Genomic DNA, 18,327 nt, shown 5'->3' with positions numbered 1-18,327 from the left:
GTAATAGTAGTCCCTTGTGTTCTAAAGTCAAATAGTGCATTACATTAGCTTGCAGTACACTCAAAAGAAGTTTTCTTTACAAAACATCACTCCACTGCAGCAGCCGAGCTGCCCCACTTACACACAATCAAAATGACATCCAGATGACATCGACCCTCTCTATATTTCTCTCTGCTTATATTCAGGCCAATATCTTATTCATTAGGGTTTTTTATGTAACTTTGTCGAACAATTGTTTAGTTCATGCTGCCTCAGGTTTGGACAGCTCTACCTGCACACTAACGTTGTTTTTTTTTTTTTTTTTTTGCATAGCAATAAGACAAAAACTTTGAATAAATGCCAGACCATTCAGTGGCACTATGGTACTAAAACATTACACAACTCCAGAAGAACTCTGGAACGTCTTAGAAATAGTACAATGATAACGCAATAGTCAGCCATCCATCCATCCATTTTCTTTCGCTTTATCCGGCGTCGGGTCGCGTGGGCAGCAGCTCAAGCAAAGCCGCCCAGAGCTCCCGATCCACACACACCTCCCCCAGCTCCTCCGGGGGAACCCCAAGGCCGTTCCCAAGCCAGCCGAGAGATGTAGTCCCTCCAGCGTGTCCTGGGTCTTGCCCGGGGCCTCCTCCCAATGGGACGTGCCCGGAACACCTCTCCAGCAAGGCGTCCAGGGGGCATCCGGAAAAGATGCCCGAGCCACCTCAACTGACTCCTTTTGACGTGGAGGAGCAGCAGCTCGACTCCGAGCTCCTCCCGAGTGACCAAGCTCCTCACCCTATCTCTAAAGGAGCGCCCAGCCACCCTGTGGAGGAAACTCATCTCGGCCGCTTGTACTTGCGAGCTCGTTTTTTTCGGTCATGAGGCAAATCTCATGACCATAGGTGAGGATCGGAACGTAGATCGATCGGTAAATTGAGAGCTTTGCCTCAAGTGGAGGAGTTTAAGTATCTTGATAATGCAATACTTCCTTGTCAATGAAATCCGTATGCAAAATCAGTTTCAGTGACACAAAAATAGAGCATAAACCTTAAAATGATAAAATCACAGAACCTGAATAACTCGTTACAGTTACGTCATATCACTCATAATTGTGGATGACTGACTGACTCATTCATATACTTTCATTAGGTAACTGGATTCCGAACTCAAATATCTATGTTTTATTTTCCTTGCAAAGGGGTCTTGGAATTAATAGTGGTTTTTCCTGTGATGTCTTTTCCTTTTATGTTTATGTTTGTCTTTTTTTAAACATATGTTATTGAAATTTTAACATATTAAAAACGAAACAACACACCACAAATCAAAACTGAACTATAAACACTGAGCAATCACAGGCTACAGAGACAAACATACTCAATTGGAAGACCCAGAGGCTCTCCACTTCAGTGAGCCAGTGTCCCTCTGCAAAGAATCGCCTAGATCACAGTGCAAGTATTCCAACAGAGGGCGCCATAAATCCAAATAAGCATTTGTCAGTTTACTTTTTGCGTTCCGTCAGTCTTGTCGATGACTCCTGACACCCACCGAACTCCAAAATAACTCTGACCCCTTTGCACAGAAACACGCAAATTTTCTTATTGTCTTCGCTAAGACGCTGATAAAGTTTATGTCTTTGTAAACTGTACCAGTGAGTATGTTTAGATGGAAAACAAGTCTATCTTGTTTATCTTGTCTATCTGATTTAATAATAGATTTAAATCAGACTCAAACATAAATTTTAAACTAAAATGGGAAAGGAGTGGTGATAACCAGCCTGAGTCTGTAGGTTGCAGTGTTTTCATTTGTGGAGTTCATTGTCAATTACATTGATGATCTACATACGCAGTATTTCTATTGTTTTTTCCAACAATCTACAAGTGTTAAGTAGTGGTGGGCACAGATAACCAAAAAATTAACTTCAATAACAGATAATCAGATAACTGAAAAGTTAACTTTGATAAAGATAAACCAATAAACCACCCAAAATGTATCGGAAGTTACAGATAACCAATAAATTCCAGTATTGTCTCTGGTACATTTGCAACTACTAAGAATATGAATTTGAGTTTTAACACCACGATCGCTTTTGGAAGCATCAAAAGCAACAACAAACCCAAACAATGAGTCAGTACTTCTATGTTGAACATCTTGCCCCCTGCTGGAAGTTCTTGTTTACTACAAGGCTTCCAGCACAGAAGCACCCTGAGAACAGCCACAAAGCTCAACTCTCTACCCAATCACAACGCTCCGGTCAGGCGGATGGTCTTGGAAAATAAGTCATGCGTGACATGGTTTGGTGTGGAATACTGATAGAATAACTCCGTTAATGTCAATTCTGTCCATTTTATACAAAGTTAAAATATAACTATATCTTTTAATGTTGAATAATGCACTAATTCTGAGGTTTTGTAACAAAAACAGACAGATCGCAAGGCATTCTGGGTTAAAAGTGCCTCTGGGTAAACACTGATTGGTTCAGTCATTCATTATGTAAACCAACACATTAATGTGATGTGTGTGTGTGTTGGTGTTTACAGATAAATGTGCCTTTTGTAAAATATTCCATTTTCTTATTTTGTAAAAAACAGGCATTGTTCCGGAGCCCTGGACGTGTCATCGCAAAATGTTTTGCATGTGGAGAGAATGTGCGCACATTTTCTGATGTGCGCACATTTTATTATATTGTAAAAGTGCACTCAATATTGTCTTGACACATAAATGTTGGCTTTACACTGTGTGAGTTTTGGCCCTTTTTCAGATGATTTTTCATTTGGTGTGAGAATTTTTTTTGGACCGAGTTCAGGGTAATCGTGCGTCCTGCATCGTGGTGTGTACATGGAGTAACAAGCTGCGTTCAACATCTCACGACCACCTCTGATCGCCGATCGTATGGTCAGATGAAAATCAAACCTGTTTGATATTATTATTAATGTGTGTGACAACATAATCGGGCGCTCTGAACTTTTACACCGTTGCGCTTCTGTGGTACAGTTTGAACTGAAACCGAGTACAGTGATTAAAATAGAGTGTCTGCTCAGCTTCAGGATGAATACTGCATGAACACTACTGGCCAGTAGATGGCAAGGTAGAGGCCTTGAAAACTTGCCAAAACAAAATTCCAGATAATCCGTGTCTGCTACATTTAAGATGCGTGGAATTTAACAACTAAATACAATAACAATGTCTATAAACCCAGAGAATATATTCACGAGAGTTTTGTAGGCACTAGAGTTAATGTTGCTGTCTGAAATGCATTTGCCCTGTCGTGAACGTACTGAGATTACCCTATCCTACCCATAATGCACTGCTGAGCACAGCATGTGCTCACTAAAACCTTAAAAAATTAGCACATTACTTTAAAACTAAAACATATACCTGATATTTTCACTTTATAAAACTTCAGATGTGACAGTAATTTTAAATAACTTGTCCAAAATTAGTTTGGTTAAAATTTGAACCATTAGTTAAAAATGTATGCCTCTGGATGACTTGGGTGATATTGCCTGTGTATCAGTATGGTGTTTAAAGGAAATAATTTTTTTGTGACCAGTTCTCCTTTGCCTGCAGAGAATAGAGCAGTTTCTCCTGGAAGCAGCTCTCTTCTGTTTGCAGAGGGTGGAACTATACATCTGTTATGAAACTTTTAACAGGTAGGTGTTCAATGATTTTAAATTTTAAAAATGTTTGCCACTGTTCAGCTTTGTTTACTACGTTATCGGTCTAAAAGTTATCGGACAAAAATTTATTGGAAGATAATTTGTCCAATAATGGTTTTTAAAGTTATCTAAAAAGATAATCCGATAATGAAAACATTATCCTCGATAATTATCTGTTATCGGATTATCGAAACTGTGCCTATCACTGGTGTTAGTATACTCTGAAGGCAGAAAAAAAAGACATATCTTGTATTAAGGTAAAATTATTAATTATTAAGGTAAAAGTTTTTTTGTGGACTCTGGTTAAGTTGAACATGTGCTCCAGAGTCAGCGCACAGATGGGTTGAATATATGTCACATCATTACTTTGGAGCACACAGCTGTCTGGCAGTAAACACGGGGCAGCGATCACAACAGGCGGTCAGACAGAGTTTAAATGGAGCTAGATCTGATGCGGCCAGTGCTGAGCCAATCAGAATACCCGACCGCTGATGTTTAGACAGCCGTGATCATCAGGGAGGAGACGAGGAAAAAAGCCATCACACATCACTGCAATGAAAGAATGTGCAGAAAGACATCTGCACAATCATCATTACTCCTAAAGTGTTTATTTGCAGCAACTAATGTGCAAAACATTCAGAGGGTCGTTTTGCTAAATACAGTTGGGCCCGGAAGTATTTGGAGAGCAACCATTTTTTTGTCATTATTGCCTCCTTAAACCACCAGAGTGGAATTTGGGGGGGTGGGGGGTAATCAAGCTATGCTCCTAGATTTGAGTTTTGTTTTTTAAAGCTGTATGGCCTCTGGGCTTTTTAAAGATTTAAATCTGAAATTTTTTTTTTTCTTTGGCACCCACTATAATTTATTTCTAAGAATTTAAATAAGGGATTCATAATTTGACTTTGCAAATATGATCAAATTTCACCCCTGTCTGGAAACTATTTAGAATTTCAAGTGGTCAGACATGATGACCTACATTTGGTAGCTTATACAGCATCATGTAAGGGAGGGGTGGGCAACTTGTTCCAGAAAGGGCCAAGAGGGTGCAGGTTTTCTTTGCAGCCACTGACTCCACCAGGTGATTTCACTGATTACTGATTCACCTGCTCAAAGTGTAGTAATCAGTGAAATCACCTAGTGGAGTCAGTGGCTGCAAAGAAAACCTGCGCCCTCTTGGACCTTTCTGAAACAAGTTGCCCAGCCCTGATGTAGGGGCTTCCCCGGTCTGCACAAGGAATTCTGGGGGAATGACACGCCGACAGCCAATTGGACAAAAGAAAGGCAGCATGATGTCAGCTGGCTGTTGACTCAGTGACAGTGTCCGGTTTTTTTCCCTTCCTTTATAATCCATCATTACGCACACCCCTGGGAATACGCATCAAGCAAGTGGGTCAGGTTGAAGGTAATCTCAAAACCTCACAGGGCAAGAAGAAAAAGAAAACACTCACTGTGGAATTCCCCCCAGTTACATACTGTTTCTTCATTTAAATGAGCTGTAATTTTGGAACATTCTACAAAATAAACCGACATTATAATGAAATTTATGCCCGTTTGCCCAGACAAATTTATGCCAGTTTGCCAGACTTTTGCCAGTTTTGTGAAATTTGAAAGGTCAGACAGCTTTAATTCAAGGGTTTTTACCAAAAATATCTCACAGAACCATTTCAGATTCAAGACCAATTTCAAACCTAGTCTTGCCATTTTTAACAGACCATAAGTATTTGGACAAACTAAACCTGCAAATCCTTATGTTTTAAAGCTGATGTTATTTAACGGAGTCGTATTTAACATTTTCAGTGAGTTCATGAAGTTGACTGAACATGTCTCACAGAACAACCACAAGTCCAGATCAGGAGACTTCGACTGTGTCTGAGAATTTAAAAAAATTTTCTATGGATGCACAGCCTGAAACTACAAGGCACAAAAAGTGATGTTGCACAAATAAAACTGTTTTCTGATTTTTACAGAAGAACTTGATAAAAATGTAGACTAATTAGATGCTTTAGATCTTACAAAATATCGAAATAACACTAAAAAACAATTATCTGGCGCGTGATCGTCTTTGGCTCATTTTCAACCTCATTTTCAACCAAGTTAATGATGGTGGTGTACCAAAGGAACCAAGGACACAGATACCAGGAAAACGTTGACGCACTCTCATTTAGCATGTACGAACGCAAGCAGAAACAATAAAAACTAGGACTGCAAGCAGTCATACATGGGCCCTCGTTCCGCGCGACCGCCTACCCAGGCCAGTGGGTGCCATTGTGACCACATGTGGGCATGTGCATGCAGGGGTAACCACTCATCACACAGTTAAAATTTTAAACAAATCACACAATGCATCAAGGAGTTATGACATGTTGATTGTTCATCCACTAGGGGGCGCTCAGTGTACAAACAGAGGGGCTGGGTGTGTTCAGGGGCCAACCGTCATCATACATGTGAAGTTTCAAGTCAATCAGGCAAAGCATGAAGGAGTTATCATGATTTGATGTTCCATGGGAAAGGGTCAAAATGGCGGCACCATAGTGGCCACACCCTTCAACATAGAGAAAAGCTTTCGATAACTTTTGGTCAGTATCATCTTTGGATGCTGTCAAAGAAATTTGAAGTGCATTGGACAAAATCCGTAGGAGGAGTTCGTTCAAATACAACATGTGGAAATCAAGCCAAAATGAGAAGGAAATTCAAAATGACCGACCTGTTTGGAGTAGACTCATGGTGCAAGAGAATTTTTTGTACATCTATGCAAGTCACACGTGTACCAATTTTCATCTCCCTACTCCAAAAAAACTCCTATGTGGAGGGGTTTTTGAAAGTTTCAAGGGGGCGCTATTGAGGCATTTTGCCCCGCCCATGGGCGACGCCCCTATGAATTGTAAGAGGTTGTCGTGCTCGATCTGTGTGTCAATTTTCATGACGATGTGACAAAATTAAAGCCGTCAACAGGAAGAACGTAATTTCATGGCGAATGGGCAATACGGCACGCCGCCACATGGACGAATTTACTCGTAACTTCACGGCGTTCATCGCCTACATTCACCAATTTGTTGTGCATGTTTTAGAAGTGGAATGAAGTTGATTGAATTAAGTATGTGACATCAGGACCTCTTAAAGTAAAAATAGGACATTTCCCACCACCACCGGGGGAGCTATGGCGCAGGTGGGAACTTAAGATATGCAGACGTTCAGGGCGGAGCCCTCATCATGTCCAGCACGTTTGAAGGATCTACGATGAAGTATGTGGGCGTGACAGCCGTTCGAAGTGAAATGGCGTGCTCCGAAAAGCTCGCCAAAGTTTGACGACCCCTAGCAGCCACGCCTTTTGACTTAATTAGAATCTTTTGATAACTTTTGATCACCATTGTGTTGTGATGATTTTGACCAAATTTGAAGACGATCGGATAAAATCCCTAGGACGAGTTCGTTCAAATGTAAGTAGTGGAAATGGCCAAAAATGGCAAAAATCTGCTCAAAATCGAAACTTAAAATCAAAATGGCCGACTTCCTGTGGATATCTCACCATGACAGTAAGAGACTTTTTCGTGCGTCCTGGCATGGTAAATATGTGTACCGAATTTCATGAGGCTACGACGAAAAAAGCCCAAAGCGGAGGGGTTTTTGAAAATTTCTAGGGGGCGCTATTTCGCGATTTTTCTGCGACCATGTGCAACGCCCCCAAAATATCGAATTTCGGATCCGGCCGGACGACTTTGGAAAGTTTGGTGAGTTTTTGAGCATGGGAAGAGGCCGAAATTTCGATTTCAAGAGTGAGAATAATAATAATAATAATAATGAATAATAATAATAATAATAATAATAAACAGCGCAATTACAATAGGGTCCTCGTAGGACGCTGCCTACTCGGGCCCTAATAATAAATAGCGCAATTACAATAGGGTCCTCGTAAGACGTTGCCTACTCGGGCCCTAATAAAATAAGGGCATAATCTCTTTTGATGTTTCTATTCCAGTTCAGCTGCTTTCATTCCAATGATGGCACCTTTTTTATGAGTGATTCCAATCTTAGAACTTTTTTTTTTTTTTTTGCAGATTACGGTGAAGAGTGTGTGTGTGTGTGGTTCCGTCTAATTACTCCAGTCTGTCTCTGTGTGTGAGGTGGAGCTGACTGCACCAGTTTCCGGTATGTGGTCGTGTCCATTGCACTGATTACTGGTGTGCGCCCCTCTGCACTGTGCACGCGTCCCTCTGCGCCATGCGCGTCTCCTCTGTTGGTCTAACTGAGGGCTGCTGTCATCTGAAGTGATCCCACCTGTTTAACACAGTCCTGACCGAGGTCCCGCGGGGCCCTAAAGCTGAAAGTCAGCACAGTAAAGCTCATCGTGCTCACTTCCAGATCAATGTCTCCGCTGTTTCTGTGCTCGGCACAAAAATTGTGTGCTCCTGTGATCCCTCACGTTAACGGCAGACAAAGGGCGCTGTGCCGAAACGGTCTGCTAGAGGTTTTTATATTTATCATGAGGAGTGCAGAAGTACTTTCAGCTCATAACAAAACATTTTCAGAACGAGAAGATAAAGTGACATACTGATATTCTGCATCAACAGCAGCAATTTTGCAAAATGTCTATGTTGTTGGTGTTGATGGCGTCGTAGAAACTGTGCAAACAGTAAATCTCAAAGAAAGAGTCAATCCCACTGCAAAACAAATCCCTAATCAGACTGATTTGGGAGCCGCCATTCTGCTTCGTGGATATAATTTCAAACAGGATTCTGTTTACCATAATCCAAAAATTAACCACTGTGCTAGTCATGTGCTCACACCATTTTGTTTAATTTCTGGGGTTTTATCTCTCTCGTTTGTGTACTTGCACATCCAGGTTTGAACTGAGCAGCATCTTTTGTAGCCACTGATGGAATGTGGCCTGTAGCTGCCAGATGGTTTATGCTCCACCCTGCTCTCTAGCGATCCATTTTACTGTATTTTTGATTCACGTTACAGACCTGGATTCCTGTCTTGGTCCTTGGACTCAGTGGTATGAGAATATGTGTTTATTGAACTCTTCTTTGCTGTTCTTTGGATACCTCTGCTGCCGAACCCTGAAAAAGACTGCCATCGTTAGGAACTTTGATTACTGAACTCTGTACCCATTTTGTGCCTAACACAAGCCTGTTTTTGACCATTCTGCCTGCCTGCCTGCAGTTGCTAATGTTAGCTGCATAAATGATACTTTGAACAACAAAACCCATTTAAACCATCCTTTGTTGTGGTTCTTTGCACTGGGGTCACATGCTTAAATTTATTGCACAACATATTCTTGACTCTGCAATAAAAGTTTATTATTATAAATTATTGCCTGTGCAATAATTTATGTTTTCCACCTTCGAACTCTTGGTGGCACCACACTTTCTTCTTCTTTGCTTGCACTGCTAAACATCATAATTAGCTAAACAGAAGTTGCACTCATATCAGATTTCAAACTGTAGCGAACTGGACGGCTGCATGTAATCGCTGATATTTCGCTGACCTCTTACCTGAACATGTCACCGAGGCCTTTCAGCACCCCTTTCGGGTTTGGCCTTCTCCTTCCCTCCCTCCTGTTTTTTCTTCTCCTTGCCTCCCTTCTCTTTGTCTTTCTTCTTCTCTCTTTGGTGCGATTGGTGCCGTTGACCAGAGGTTTTTCTGGGCCGGTCAGCGGGGTTTGGTCGGCCACTGTGGACACAGAGTCTCGCCCCGATCGGGAACTCTCCTCTGTGTCCTCTTCCACTGGACAAAGACGGAGTCAAAGTGAGAGGTGGAAAGAAAAGCAGACAAGCCAAAGAAAAGGAGAGGAACACACAAAAGAATGAACAATTTAGTGATAATATGAACATGAATGCAGCGAGAAATGAGCCAAAACCCAACTTCAAAGACCTCGGGTCGCCAATGAGCTCAATGATTAGATGAAAGAGATCAATATCATGTATTTGATGGCACGACAGTGTGTCACTTTGACAGAATCTGGATGTTTTTCAAATTTTTTTATTCACTCTGTCAACAAAATTAGGAGAAGGATTTCATGGCAGAAAATTACAAAGCTAAGGGCAACTTCAGTTTGTGGAGTTGTGTGTAAACGCTTATGATCGTATCGCTTTATTTAGCATCACTAAAAACTACTAAAACCATTTAAATACGGGAAAATAACAGTCAAAGCTGAAATATTTTAGAGACGTTGATCCTCACTAATGAATGAATGTCTGACGGCAGCTTAACGCACGGGTGCCACGCTCACTGACGTGATGCTGTTGTTGCCGCGTGAGTCCTCTGTCTTACATTCACAGAGCGGTGCGCCTGACAGCGTCTCATGCAGGAACATCCTGAGTCAGCGCTACACGCCACCTCAGGCCCGGTTAGAACAAGCCTGCAGACATCAAGCGTTAGTCACAGTGATGTCACTCCCATGCTTAAGTACGGATGCCAAACCAGGATGCATCAGTTTGAACAGCCACGCGTATGATGCATTACCGCTGTGGTGTTAAGTCACAAAGCCATGGTGCAACTCAAAGGAGAATTTCTCATTTCACGCATGTTCCAGGATGTGCCTTGCTGAAGAACATGGACAGGTTCTGCGGTTGTTGATCGATGAGATGCGTCATCAGTTTGAGACCTGTGAAAGGGAACGTGACGGCCTCAGAAGGCCCACTGAATCTGGGATATCTTACATGTTTCCATGCCCTCGTCGTTGTCTTCTGTGGCGGCCGGGCGGTCGTAGGATTTGTCGATAGCTGCCCTGAAGCTCTCGTTACAGCCTCGCCCTCTGATGATACGGGGGCGGGGTCTATGGAAGGGCAAATCCCCATTGAGTGTAACCTCGGCAACTGCAGTCTGGAGACTTTCAAGAGAGCTGGACTTCTTCAATCCGAGCGATGGGCCTACATCCCGTGTGGAGGAACCTAGGAAGATGGAAACGTCATAAAATCAAACTGGATAGATGACAGCAAATCTATTAAACCTGTCCAAGTTCAATATCGTACATTAATAATATCCAGCTTCATGGTCGAGTAGAACAGAGACGAATTTTCACACAAGAAAATATCAGATCTCAGATCTCAGCTCAAGTCTCCTGTGTGGCTTCTGACAAACTACAATGTAAGTTTCATGAAAAATTCTTCTTTATTCCGATCTGAAAAACTGCTGATGCAACAGGCAGAAGTTGGACTATGCACACTTTCCTCCATCACAGATGCCTATAACTCCCTCTGGGCTGCCATAGGTGTCTAAGTGGCTTCCCTTGCTTGTCTACTTCTTGCATGACCACTCAAGCATAGCCTACTGTACAAAGATTTAACACAGAGGTACCAGAATTACAATGAGAGCAAATGTGGAATGGTTTTGATTTTGATGTCACTGTAATTCCGTTATCATAGAATTGCTCTACCAGTTACAGGGCACCATTCTACGACAATCGCCCACGATCCAAAAAAGTGTAACAACAGGATGAAACAGCTTAATCCCCACCATACAGCAGCTGCAGGCTTGCCTCATAACAGGCTGGCTGATAAAGTGCAGACCTGGCAACTTGCCCAGGGTCAGAGGCAACGAGGTGGCTTATAAAATGCAGACCTGGCAACGTGCACAGGGTCACCATTAAAGCCTCGGCACCACTAAAGACGGCACTGAATGAAAGAAGGGAGGAGCACCCTCGGCCAGACATGACTGAGCTGTTCAACTCTGAACAAAAACCTGCAACAAACGCTGCTTGGGCTTCAAATTTTTATCACAACAGAACACGATCAAACAGGTTTCAAGCTGTAGTCACCATGAATACCCCATTTAAAGAAGTTTGAATATGACTCAACTTTTTAAAACCATGCTCCACAGGGCACCGTTCTATCACGTTTGCCCATGATCCAAAAATAGTCCAAAAACGGGATAGCGCGGCTTACTCCGGATTGCCTGATAAGAGGCTGGCTAATAAAGTGCAAACCTGGCACCCGCTCAAAACGGAAGATAAAGCTGTGCCCGGCTGCGTTCTCAGCCAGAACAGCAACAACTGCTGTTGTTGCTTCAAATTTTTACTCTGATGGAGCACAATCAAACAGGTTTGAAGCTGTACTCACTGGGACTGCCCCATTTGAAGATGATTGAAGATGACTAAAGCTGTTAAGACTATGAACACACGGAAGAGGCCGTGTAATGACGCCGATTTGGCGAATGGGATGAAATTTTTGAACAGCTCGACAATTTCAGCCAAATTTCAAATCTGGATGATGGCCGTAACTATTGCATGTAACAGGTTTGTTCAAGATTGACAAAAGATGGATCAAGAAGTTACTGTGAAGCGTCAAAACACGGATTGAATTGCTATTTGGGATTAAATGAGAAGGAACGGCGCTCTGTGGAACAGCCCTATTACACAGCTTCATGGTGGAGTGGCACAGAGGACTTAAACACACGAAAGCAGATCAAACGTTCCTTCTACTAGAAAACCATGTTCCTACGGCAAGGAGTTCCTGACCGTGCAGCCTCGTTCAGCGGCAAGAAATGTTATGTTAAAACGGAGATAACTATGACCAAAACACCAGAAAAGAGGTGCCGGAGCTAAAATAGGTTGGCCACTTGAGAGTTAAAGAAGCATCATGTGGACGATAACTGCGGAATGTTCCCCTAATGATTGATCAGGCATTAACAGAGACTGATCACAAACTGGAGTCCATTTACTGAGACTCTTCTCCTCAGTGACCAAAACATTGTACAAAACATAGGCACAACATTTGTCTCTATGTTTGACCAGTCTCGGCTGTGCTTTGTTTCTTTGTTGTTTTGTTGTTGATAGTTTGGCCACAGCAGATGGCCGCCCCACTGAGTTAAATCTGCTTGAGGTTTCTTCCTGTAATCACAAATACCTGGGAGTATTTCCAGACCACTGTTGGAAAAATGCTTGCTCAGGGGGTGGGTAAGGTTCGACCTAACTCACGTCTGATTTATGCTGAGATCTGCTCTGTAAGTAAACGTTTTCAGGAGGGTCATGTTGAAGTCTGGACACACGGGTCAGAATGATGCCGTTCAGACTCAAACCCTCGGTGTAAACATAATGACTAACAGGAGTCATTTTCAGAAACAAGTTCTTATTAACAAACTGGTTTGTGAATATATTATATATATATATTATATATATAAAAACACACAGAATTTCACCACTCTAACAAGTACAACCCCCCAACACACAAACACTGGGTTTGTTTCACAAAAGCAACTTAATGAGCTCCAGTAAGGAGGCAACATTTCTGCAACTGCCGACCGATTATTCAAAAACGAATGAACCAATTTCCACAAAACTCACCACAAACTGCTTCCATTAAATTCTGGAGCAGACACAGATAAGAGGAGGGAGACGCCAGGTTTAAAAGTTTGTTTTAAGATTACGAGACGGCACATTCTGTGACTAAAGCGATGAGAGAGGACCAACCTGACCTGCAGGACGTTGGAGTTAATCACTTATTGTAACTCGACTCAAACAACACGAGGATCACATCTACAAGGAACATATATACCAGCTTATTACAATCTCAACGACAGAAGACGATAAAAGACGACACGTTGCAAGAAGGGTGACATATCAGTGACAACGTAACATGATTCAACAGGATGAAAACATGACGTGAATTCTGCAAACATTTTAGTGGAGAAATTCTTCCATGCACTGAACTTCTTCGTAGCTCGACCCATCAATCCTCATTGTTTAATATTTCATTATTCGGATGCCGGCAGCTGATACAAACCGCAGCACCGAGCCTGTCCTTCGACGCCAAACGTAGACCTCATTACTTCAGTACGCTCGGCTCTGCCTCTGACATTCTGAAATATGTGAGTTTCACCCACACATATTTCAGAATTTTTAGCTCCTTATTCAGCATCAAGGCCGCTCAGAAATATCTCACAAGTCCCACGATCCAGATTTAAACAGCTTTTTAAGGTAGCTGCACCAACGTTTTTGGAGCAAAGCGACTAACAATCAGAGGCTGATGCCAGGAGCGGCTGCACACGGGGAGCAATTTGAGTTTAAGTGCCTGGCTCAAAGACGCTTTGGCACTAAAACTGCTTTTTACTCCCACGCTGCTGTGTGTCTGAGTCGCTTGTGGCCAATACAAAGACTAAAGATCATCAAACAATGTGAAGGATTTTTGACACACTGATGAGAAACCCCTCCCCCCCCCCACAACAGCGCGGTGTCTCCGCTGCACAGTGCGCTTTAACTGCTATCTTATGCACGTTCTGGTACTGTGCGTAGTATCACCCTCCAGTGGAAAACTAGGAAGGTGAGCAGATGTACAACTAGAGGGAGCAAAATTCCCAGCAGATCTGCAGATTTTCTAGTTTGCGTTAGTCTAGTGCCATGCCAAATGTGATGTCATAAAAGCATGGGCATTTGAGATGATGGGTGGTGGCCAAGTAGCTAGTACGCTTGGTTTCAGTGCAGAAGGTTCCTGGTTCAAACCCCACCCCTGCGATATTTCTCCATGGAATGTGGAGCTGCATCATCCAGAGTACAAATAAAGGAGCAGCCTTACTTTTTACCTTCACAAATATGACCACCTCAGTCCTTAGACTCTTGGACCAGAAAAAGAAAAAAACAACCGTAAATCAGAAGTTGGGACGTATGGAAAATGCTTAAAAAAAAACAAAAAAAAAAAAAGAGGAGGGTAAGGGTACTGGATTGAAATATCGTGGGTTCACACCGTCTGCTATCACTGCAGGGTTTTTTTTGTTCTTTTGTTTTTAATTTGCATTTTTCAAATCCAATTTTCAAATCCAATGTTTTCTGGTTTGTTGTTGTACAACACAGATGTGTCAACACTGAAGGACATCTTGATGTCTCAAACGTCCAGGATGTGTGTAATCCCTCATTTTACAAGAGGTGACAACCTTACGTTTACCACATGGAATTTCAATTAATAATATGTACAAGGGCAAGAAATAAGAGAGAGAACAGAGTAGAGTAAAATAAAAAAGAAAAGCCTCGGTGGACTGGAACCCAACCAAATCTTCTGATATGGCATGTTGTCATCACCTTCTGCCAATTAAAATTCAAACCTTGGCCATTACATGATTAAACTATCGGCTCTGAAAGCAGAAGGAAAGAATTCTAATTCAGATTTTCATATCAAGCGGCTCGGGGCGTAATGACTCCTGCCCCCACCGTATGCACGGGAATTAATTAACTGGCAGGGCTGTAATGGCCTTGGCATTTATAAACCATGACCCCCCCATCCCCCCGAAAGAAAAACTGGCGCACTGCCCGCTTGACATTTAACTGGAGAGGAAAGAGATGGAGGACTAAAGAGAACTGTCGTCTTGGGGCAATTTGGTTGTGGGTGTTCACCCCATAAATGAAAAGCACTTACGTAGACGAGATGGCGGTTTATTCGTGCTAATGTTTTGTTTTTACTCATGCAGGAAATTTGTTACTTCACAAAGTAAAGACGGCGTCGTCTTCCTCTCTAGATCACCATGTACAAGTCCTGCATTCTGACTGCAGCATGTTCTTCCAAAGCATGTTCTTGGCAGTTTGTAGCCCGACGTTCCTCTGAGCTTTAAGCTGCTGTCACATAGTGACGGGTTAAGGAAACGTATGAGTAAAGGGTATGAAATTTTGACATCCGCTGTCATCCTGTACAAGTCCTTTTCCCTGTTAAATACGTCCCTTATCAGCTGATGTCCGACGAGTTTGTCAAAAAGTTTTGTGGATGTCCAAAACTTTGAGCAGGCATCAGACAGAGAGCCCCCTGGTGGTTGCAGGTATGTTTACTGTTTTGTCTTGTACTTGTTTGTTAGCTTACCTAATCTACCGGAGACCAGAGGAATAGCAGTTTTTCTCACCTGACAAATGATTTGAATCTGTTACTAATCAGTTTACTCGATCCATCACAGAGGGACGACACCTTTACTAACAGCCAGAATTCTTGACTTGAGCTACTTGACAATAATTATGAACAAATGGACTGCATTTATATCACGCTTTCATGCTCAAAGTGCTTTATTGTGATGCCTCACATCCAGGGACACACTCACACACAGACATCAGGCACTCAACTGCACACCGGGAGCAACTTGGGGACTGAGGACCTACCATAGAGCTCTTAATGATTTTTGGATCTGACGGAGATTTGAACCAAGGATCCTCTGATCACAGATGTTTTTTTCTGCTCAAAGAATCCTCAGATTTCTGAATTTATTTCCACCAGTGACATTTAATTACACCAGCAAACAAGAAAACGATGACAATGATCCAAGTGTCTTTAAACACCAATTTATGACAAAACTATAGTTCCTGTGATTGATACAATAAGGCCCCACCTCTCCTGCTCCAGCCTCATCTTCATCGTCTCCTCCTCTGAGACCTGCATCTCCTCCGGCCTCCACTTGCTGGAGCCTTTACAATCCATCTTTTCCCCGGGTCGCTCGTCCTTACGATGTTTCCCAAACCTGCAACAACGAATCAAAGTGTATTTATATGTGCAAAATCAGCTTTTTTTGGGAGCGGGCGCCAGCATGTTGAAACAGTAGCCCAAAAGAGATGCATTTACTCCGCCTTTGCCATTTTGCAGGGCAGCCAGAAAACTGCAATCTGCAGCCTCACCACTAGATGACACTAAATGCTATGCATTCTAGCTAAAATGGTTTAATTTTTGTGAAATGCATGAAAGGTTTTGGAAAATTTTTAAAATACTTTGTGCACTTCTGAGAGCCTTCCACAGTAGCACAATTCCGACAAAGTCCAGGTCCAATTTGTGAATATTTCTGATGTGCAAGTGTGCAGAACACACGCTCCCACACCGGACCAACTAGGTGTGGTAAAATATTAAATATTATTAATTAACAATAAAACATTTTCATGGTAAAATGCAATTTGCACTCACACCATTAGATGCCACTAACTCCTACACACTGTAGCTTTAAGGCAGTCAATGTAAAACATTAATCAGTAGCATCCAAGTGCACATAAGTGGGTGGATTTCTGCACAAACATCAGCGTACAACCTCACATTTGTTACCACATGGACAGCTTAACAAAAGAAAGAAAGAAAAAAAGATCGGTTGTGTGCGACCACACGTTGATCCCGAGCGGCTGCACATGTGTAAAACACATTTGCTTATCAGACACTGCAGGATTTCAAATATTCACACACTGCCATCTGTGCACGCCTCCACGTTTGAGCAGCTCCTTTACGCCGAGCCAGCAGGTAGACAAAACAGAGACAGCAACACCAAAAGTTCGCTGCTCCGACACGAGTCCTGATCACAGAAAATAGCTCCGAGTGAGCAGACGATTGGGTCGCGCTCACATGTTCAAACCCACTTCATTTGTTTAAAGATGGAAATTGGCAAAAGAAGAAGGCATCGACGTGGGCCGTCACATTAATTATATTCATAAGAAGGGAGGGACGCTTAATGAAACGGGAGCTATTGCAGAGATATTTCAGCTTGATTGAGCCGGTATAAAGCGGCGCCCTGTTGAAATGACTTTGGCAGCCCGCTCGCTTCCACAAAGAGCCGCCGTGATTATTCACGGGGAAAATGGTCAGCAGAGAGTATCTACGAGTTTTTAAAAGACATGCCAGGAGAAAGCAAAGAGGTTGGTGTGCGTGTGTGAGAACGCTTCTGTGAATGTGTGTGGTAATGAAAGTGACAGAAGACTGAACAAGAGGAGAAGAAAAAAAGAAAACGACACAAAAGAAAACTCAATGAACGAAACAGAGCAAAAAAAAACCAAAAAAAAACAAACCCTCAAATACAGAAAAGAGACGACATATTCTCTGTCGTTTCTTTTCTGTATTTGAAAGTCTCAGAGAGCAAGAAAGAGATGGGAATGGAAAAAAACACAGAAGATGAGCTAAAAAAAAAAAAAAAGAACAAAAAATCGAGCAAACCAGAAGGTTCTCAGAGTGCGTACCTGAGCCAAGGCCGCAAACTGCTTCTCCTGGATCCAAGATCCAAAATACTGTAAGTTATGGAACAAATCCAAACTATAATCCCTCAGTTCTAGCATCTGCTCACTAAACCTCATCAACAGCCTCTCAACGTTTTGAGCTAAATATTGTTATTGGTCTGGATCTCTGTTCTGGGATCTGTTCCAGATCAACTCCAAAATGTTACCCCCTATTTCTTGAAACATTAGCCATCTGTTCAGCAAATTTCCTTTAAAGCCATTCATCACTTTTTGAGTTATTGTATGAATAAAAAATAAAAAAAACACTGGTGAAAATATAGTCAAAGATATAGCGAGCCATAATGTGCAATGTGACAGTAAAGCAAAGGCAAATGAAAAAAAAAAAAAATAGGAGAAAAGATAAATAAAAGTCAGGAGGTACATCAGTGTGTTTGTGTAAAAAGCAAAATGATCTATAATTAAAATAAAATAAAAACAAACTGTCCGCAGCACTTGGAGGAGGCCAAGGACACGCCCATGTTTCACCTGGCTGCGGCAGACAAACTGTTAAGCCGTGGTCACAACCCGCCGTACTTGCACGTGCATGCAGTCTACTTGCAAAAACGTGGGCTAAATTTGGAGATCCGTACTTCGTAAGTACTGCCTCAGTACGAATTTAGGAGCACGCAGACAAACGCAGACACGCCGTAGAGGTTTTAGTGCATGCAGAACTTTCACTGCGGTCAGGCTGCGGATTCACCAGCAGTACAGATGACGCACGTGAGTACTGCCTCAGTACGGATTCAAAGCGGCACATTT

At 42.3% G+C, this 18,327-nt stretch overlaps 1 protein-coding gene and 1 long non-coding RNA gene across 2 annotated transcripts in view; both read right to left on the bottom strand.

The window, feature by feature from the left end:
- Window positions 1-18,327, bottom strand: part of LOC117521318 (partitioning defective 3 homolog) — a 497,351-nt gene that overhangs the window by 108,679 nt on the left and 370,345 nt on the right. The window contains exon 22 of the mRNA XM_034182632.1: window positions 15,936-16,064. Within this exon, the coding sequence (XP_034038523.1) occupies window positions 15,936-16,064 (129 nt within the window). The remainder of the gene's footprint in view (window positions 1-15,935; window positions 16,065-18,327) is intronic.
- On the bottom strand, window positions 9,244-10,780 carry LOC117522396. The gene is made up of 2 exons (XR_004564210.1): window positions 10,301-10,780; window positions 9,244-9,365 (listed from the first exon to the last, which is right to left on the bottom strand). It is a non-coding gene; the product is annotated as an uncharacterized LOC117522396 (long non-coding RNA).

This window comes from Thalassophryne amazonica, chromosome 12 (genome assembly GCF_902500255.1).
Source record: "Thalassophryne amazonica chromosome 12, fThaAma1.1, whole genome shotgun sequence".
Lineage (NCBI taxonomy): Eukaryota > Metazoa > Chordata > Actinopteri > Batrachoidiformes > Batrachoididae > Thalassophryne > Thalassophryne amazonica.
The sequence above is the reverse complement of the archived record's forward strand: the minus strand, read 5'-3'. Positions and strand labels throughout refer to the sequence as shown.